Here is a 6,601-nt window from a genome sequence, read left to right as displayed (position 1 = left end):
TCATCGGACTCAGAGCTGGATACTGCCTTCTCCTTACTGGATATCTTAGGGGGTGCACTGACTTGTGTAATGGCCTGTAACTCTTCCCTAATTATGGCCCGTATATCTGTAACCGACATAGATGGACTCTGCATTGTTTTGGTAATACATTGGTTGCAGAGTTTTTTGGGGTGGGAATCAGGGAGCGGTTCATCACATAATGCACACTGTTTGTGCTTAGATTTTTGTCTCCTTTTGGCCTGGGTGAAGAAGATTTGTGGAAAAGAGTGTCAGCTTTATAGGCAGAGGGTATTTAAACTCACCCAGTGAAGCTGCACGGTACCGAATCAGGTGGTTGAAGCATCTTCCTGGATCTTGAAGCCGTGGCATCGCTCCTGCGGCTGGCATCTGAGGACCTCCTGCTGGTTGGCTCACCTGCTGGGTCCACCGCTTTGCCTGGGGATGACATGTTGCATCGCCTGTGCATTTGCAACCATCCCCCTTTTTATAGGCCGAGATCCATTTTTTTCTCTCTCTCTTTCCCCCCACAGCGGTGTACTGCGCATGCGCGAAACCGCGCTTTCCCTCACCGCTGTGTGAGTGACCCGGAAGTGCACCGCTCCACGCATGTGCGCCCGCCATCTTATCCCGGCCTGCGCTATGGAGCGGTGTACCGGCTGCACCTGTGCCGCAGATCTCGGACCCTTTACCTGCCGGTCCGCATCTTGAGCCTCTTCTAGGCCGCACCTCTGCAGCGTTGCGCTGTGGAATCGGGCGGCCTCTTTCGGACCCAGCCATCCCACATGCCGGACAGACGAGGGGGGAGCCGTCTAACGGAGTCTGCTTCTGGACCGCATCCCCTGCCGTTCCCGCAGAGACCGCACAGGCGGATGCATCTGGCCCAGGTATGATCCTCTGTAGTTTTCCGGAGAATCCAGAGATCCTGTCCCCTGGGAACAGGAAACCTAAACTGAGGAGGAGAGGGGGACCGCCCCCTTTTAGCTCTCTGTAGGTTTCCTGTTCCTTGGGGCGGATCCCAATCTCTCCACTGGGTGCTGTCATGGCAAAGGGTAAAATAAGTGCAGGCATCAACGGACCTCCCTCCAGCTCGATCACAGAGAGTGCGTTCCCCCCGGGTAATGTTGTGGACATATGACAGCTCTATCACCATTGTGGATGTGGTGTGAGGGATAGTGATCGGTGCTGCACTGCCATAGATAATAGCACAGGATCACTGCTCTCAGTTCTAATGCTGGAATGAATGATAGCGGTCAGTGCTGGGGCAGATACTAGCAGCCAATGATTGTGTATAAGGTGGGCAGGGAGCAATGCTGGACACTTAGGCCAGGCAGTACTAGCTCTGGCTGTGAGTTTAGAAACAAAATGCACAGGGAGTTGCCTAGACTGGAAAGCAGCATGTAAGCAAACTGGGTGCAGACAATGAAGTGAAATTTAGGAGGAAAGCAAGTTATAAACAAAACAAAATTTACAGGGGTTTTATAAGCTACAATAAAATAGACATAATCTTGAAAAATGGATTTTAGGCTCGGACAACCTTTTTAAATTGGTGCCAGATAAAATTTTATTATTGGTGCCAGGTGGGATTGGCTGGTGGTGGTGGTCACTGCCAGATGGGATTGGCTGCTGGTGGTGGTTGCTGCCAGATGGGTTTAGTTCGTGGTGGTGGTCCCTGCCAGATGGGTATGGCTGGTCGTGGTCGCTGCCAGATGGGTGTGGCTGGTGGTGGTCATTGCCAGATGGGTTTGGCCAGTGATGGTGGTCACTGCCAGATGGGTTTGGCTGGTGGTGGTGGTTGCTGTCAGATGGGTTTGGCTGGTGGTGGTGGTCGCTGCCAGGTGGGATTGGCTGGTGGTCGCTGCCAGGTGGGTTTGGCTGGTGGTGGTCTCTGCCAGATGGGTTTGGTTGGTGGTGGTTGCTGCCAGATGGGTTTGGCTGGTGGTGGTCGCTGCCAGATGGGTTTGGCTGTGGGTGGTCTTTGCTGCCAGATGGGTGTGGTTGGTGGTGGTGGTCATTGCCAGATGGGTTTGGCTGGTGATGGTGGTCACTGCCAGATGGCTTTGGCTGGTGATGGTGGTCACTGCCAGATGGCTTTGGCTGGAGGTGGTGGTCGCTGCCAGATGGGTTTGGCTAGTGGTGGTTGCTGCCAGATGGGTTTGGCTAGTGGTGGTAGTCTCTGCCAGATGGGTTTGGCTGTGGGTGGTTGCTGCCAGATGGGTTTGGCTGGTGGTGGTGGTCACTGCCAGATGGTTTTGGCTGGTGGTGGTGGTCACTGCCAGATGGGTTTGGCTAGTGGTGGTCGCTGCCAGATGGGTTTGGCTGGTGTTAGTGGTCGCTGCCAGGTGGGTTCGGCTGGTGGTGGTGGTAACTGCCAGATGGATTTGGCTGGTGGTGGTGGTCACTGTCAGATGGGTTTGGCAGGTGGTGGTGGTCGTTTCCAGGTGGATTTGGCAGGTGGTGGTGGTCGTTGCCAGGTGGATTTGGCTGGTGGTGGTCACTGCTAGGTGGGTTTGGCTGTGGGTGGTTGCTGCCAGATGGGTTTGGCTGGTGTTAGTGGTCGCTGCCAGGTGGGTTCGGCTGGTGGTGGTGGTCACTGTCAGATGGGTTTGGCTGGTGGTGGTGGTCACTGTCAGATGGGTTTGGCAGGTGGTGGTGGTCACTGTCAGATGGGTTTGGCAGGTGGTGGTGGTCGTTTCCAGGTGGATTTGGCAGGTGGTGGTGGTCGTTGCCAGGTGGATTTGGCTGGTGGTGGTCACTGCTAGGTGGGTTTGGCTGTGGGTGGTTGCTGCCAGATGGGTTTGGCTGGTGTTAGTGGTCGCTGCCAGGTGGGTTCGGCTGGTGGTGGTGGTAACTGCCAGATGGATTTGGCTGGTGGTGGTGGTCACTGTCAGATGGGTTTGGCAGGTGGTGGTGGTCGTTGCCAGGTGGATTTGGCTGGTGGTGGTCACTGCCAGGTGGGTTTCGCTGGTGGTGGTTGCTGCCAGGGTCTTTCGGCTGGTGTTAGTGGTCGCTGCCAGGTGGGTTTGGCTGGTGGTGGTGGTCGCTGCCAGGTGGGATTGGCTGGTGGTGGTGGTCGCAGCCAGGTGGGTTTGGCTGGTGGTGGTGGTCTCTGCCAGATGGGTTTGGTTGGTGGTGGTCGCTGCCAGATGGGTTTGGCTGGTGGTGGTCGCTGCCAGATGGGTTTGGCTGTGGGTGGTCTTTGCTGCCAGATGGATGTGGTTGGTGGTGGTGGTCATTGCCAGATGGGTTTGGCTGGTGATGGTGGTCACTGCCAGATGGGATTGGCTGGTGATGGTGGTCACTGCCAGATGGCTTTGGCTGGAGGTGGTGGTTGCTGCCAGATGGGTTTAGTTGGTGGTGGTGGTCCCTGCCAGATGGGTATGGCTGGTCGTGGTCGCTGCCAGATGGGTGTGGCTGGTGGTGGTCATTGTCGGATGGGTTTGGCCAGTGATGGTGGTCACTGCCAGATGGGTTTGGCTGGTGGTGGTGGTCTCTGGCAGATGGGTTTGGCTGTGGGTGGTCACTGCCAGATAAGTTTGGCTGGTGGTGGTGGTCGCTGCCAGATCGTTTTGGCTGGTGGTGGTGGTGGTTGCTGCCAGATGGGCTTGGCTAGTAGTGGTAGTCACTGCCAGATGGGTTCGGCTGGTGGTGGTGGTAACTGCCAGATGGATTTGGCTGGTGGTGGTGGTCACTGCCAGATGGGTTTGGCAGGTGGTGGTGGTCACTGCCAGATGGATTTGGCTGGTGGTGGTGGTCACTGCCAGATGGGTTTGGCTGGTGGTGGTTGCTGCAAATTCGGTTTGGCTGTGGTGGTGGTCGCTGCTAGATGGATTTGGCTTTTGGTGTTTGTCGCTGCCAGGTGGGTTTGGCTGGTGGTGGTGGTCGTTGCCAGGTGGATTTGGCTGGTGGTGGTCACTGCCAGGTGGGTTTCGCTGGTGGTTGTGGTTGCTGCCAGGGTCTTTCGGCTGGTGTTAGTGGTCGCTGCCAGGTGGGTTTGGCTGGTGGTGGTGGTCGCTGCCAGGTGGGATTGGCTGGTGGTGGTGGTCGCTGCCAGGTGGGTTTGGCTGGTGGTGGTGTTCTCTGCCAGATGGGTTTGGTTGGTGGTGGTCGCTACCAGATGGGTTTGGCTGGTGGTGGTCGCTGCCAGATGGGTTTGGGTTTGGTCTTTGCTGCCAGATGGGTGTGGTTGGTGGTGGTGGTCATTGCCAGATGGGTTTGGCTGGTGATGGTGGTCACTGCCAGATGGGATTGGCTGGTGATGGTGGTCACTGCCAGATGGCTTTGGCTGGAGGTGGTGGTCGCTGCCAGATGGGTTTGGCTGGTGGTGGTGGTCACTGCCAGATGGGTTTGGCTAGTGGTGGTCGCTGCCAGATGGGTTTGGCTGGTGTTAGTGGTCGCTGCCAGGTGGGTTCGGCTGGTGGTGGTGGTAACTGCCAGATGGATTTGGCTGGTGGTGGTGGTCACTGTCAGATGGGTTTGGCAGGTGGTGGTGGTCGTTGCCAGGTGGGTTTGGCAGGTGGTGGTGGTCGTTGCCAGGTGGATTTGGCTGGTGGTGGTCACTGCCAGGTGGGTTTTGCTGTGGGTGGTTGCTGCCAGATGGGTTTGGCTGGTGTTAGTGGTCGCTGCCAGGTGGGTTCGGCTGGTGGTGGTGGTAACTGCCAGATGGATTTGGCTGGTGGTTGTGGTCACTGTCAGATGGGTTTGGCAGGTGGTGGTGGTCGTTGCCAGGTGGATTTGACTGGTGGTGGTCACTGCCAGGTGGGTTTCGCTGGTGGTGGTGGTTGCTGCCAGGGTCTTTCGGCTGGTGTTAGTGGTCGCTGCCAGGTGGGTTTGGCTGGTGGTGGTGGTCGCTGCCAGGTGGGATTGGCTGGTGGTGGTGGTCGCAGCCAGGTGGGTTTGGCTGGTGGTGGTGGTCTCTGCCAGATGGGTTTGGTTGGTGGTGGTCGCTGCCAGATGGGTTTGGCTGGTGGTGGTCGCTGCCAGATGGGTTTGGCTGTGGGTGGTCTTTGCTGCCAGATGGATGTGGTTGGTGGTGGTGGTCATTGCCAGATGGGTTTAGCTGGTGATGGTGGTCACTGCCAGATGGGATTGGCTGGTGATGGTGGTCACTGCCAGATGGCTTTGGCTGGAGGTGGTGGTTGCTGCCAGATGGGTTTAGTTGGTGGTGGTGGTCCCTGCCAGATGGGTATGGCTGGTCGTGGTCGCTGCCAGATGGGTGTGGCTGGTGGTGGTCATTGTCGGATGGGTTTGGCCAGTAATGGTGGTCACTGCCAGATGGGTTTGGCTGGTGGTGGTGGTCTCTGCCAGATGGGTTTGGCTGTGGGTGGTCACTGCCAGATGGGTTTGGCTGGTGGTGGTGGTCGCTGCCAGATGGTTTTGGCTGGTGGTGGTGGTGGTTGCTGCCAGATGGGCTTGGCTAGTAGTGGTAGTCACTGCCAGATGGGTTCGGCTGGTGGTGGTGGTAACTGCCAGATGGATTTGGCTGGTGGTGGTGGTCACTGCCAGATGGGTTTGGCAGGTGGTGGTGGTCACTGCCAGATGGATTTGGCTGGTGGTGGTGGTCACTGCCAGATGGGTTTGGCTGGTGGTGGTTGCTGCAAATTCGGTTTGGCTGTGGTGGTGGTCGCTGCTAGATGGATTTGGCTTTTGGTGTTTGTCGCTGCCAGGTGGGTTTGGCTGGTGGTGGTGGTCGTTGCCAGGTGGATTTGGCTGGTGTTGGTCACTGCCAGGTGGGTTTCGCTGGTGGTGGTGGTTGCTGCCAGGGTCTTTCGGCTGGTGTTAGTGGTCGCTGCCAGGTGGGTTTGGCTGGTGGTGGTGGTCGCTGCCAGGTGGGATTGGCTGGTGGTGGTGGTCGCTGCCAGGTGGGTTTGGCTGGTGGTGGTGGTCGCTGCCAGGTGGGTTTGGCTGGTGGTGGTCACTGCCAGATGGGTTTGGCTAGTGGTGGAAGTCTCTGCCAGATGGGTTTGGCTGTGGGTGGTTGCTGCCAGATGGGTTTGGCTGGTGGTGGTGGTCGCTGCCAGATGGTTTTGGCTGGTGGTGGTGGTGGTTGCTGCCAGATGGGCTTGGCTAGTAGTGGTAGTCACTGCCAGATGGGTTCGGCTGGTGGTGGTGGTAACTGCCAGATGGATTTGGCTGGTGATGGTGGTCACTGCCAGATGGGTTTGGCAGGTGGTGGTGGTCACTGCCAGATGGATTTGGCTGGTGGTGGTGGTCACTGCCAGATGGGTTTGGCTGGTGGTGGTTGCTGCAAATTCGGTTTGGCTGTGGTGGTGGTCGCTGCTAGATGGATTTGGCTTTTGGTGTTTGTCGCTGCCAGGTGGGTTTGGCTGTGGGTGGTCTGTGCTGCCAGATGGATGTGGTTGGTGGTGGTGGTCGCTGCCAGATGGGTTTGGCTGTGGGTGGTCTTTGCTGCCAGATGGATGTGGTTGGTGGTGGTGGTCATTGCCAGATGGGTTTGGCTGGTGATGGTGGTCACTGCCAGATGGCTTTGGCTGGAGGTGGTGGTCGCTGCCAGATGGGTTTGGTTGGTGGTGGTCGCTGCCAGATGGGTTTGGCTGGTGGTGGTCGCTGCCAGATGGGTTTGGGTTTGGTCTTTGCTGCCAGA

The 6,601-nt window shown here is 57.6% G+C and overlaps 1 protein-coding gene across 1 annotated transcript; it reads right to left on the bottom strand.

Annotated features, from left to right (window-relative positions):
- Positions 1–1,649: 1,649 nt before the first annotated feature.
- LOC138666816 (mucin-22-like) lies at positions 1,650–3,233 on the bottom strand. Its single transcript, XM_069754991.1, has one exon. It carries the CDS (start codon positions 3,231–3,233, stop codon positions 1,650–1,652), a length of 1,584 nt encoding a protein of 527 aa, XP_069611092.1.
- Between the last annotated feature and the right edge of the window lie 3,368 nt (positions 3,234–6,601).

The sequence above is a fragment of the Ranitomeya imitator genome, chromosome 2 (assembly GCF_032444005.1).
Source record: "Ranitomeya imitator isolate aRanImi1 chromosome 2, aRanImi1.pri, whole genome shotgun sequence".
NCBI lineage: Eukaryota > Metazoa > Chordata > Amphibia > Anura > Dendrobatidae > Ranitomeya > Ranitomeya imitator.
The sequence above is the reverse complement of the archived record's forward strand: the minus strand, read 5'-3'. Positions and strand labels throughout refer to the sequence as shown.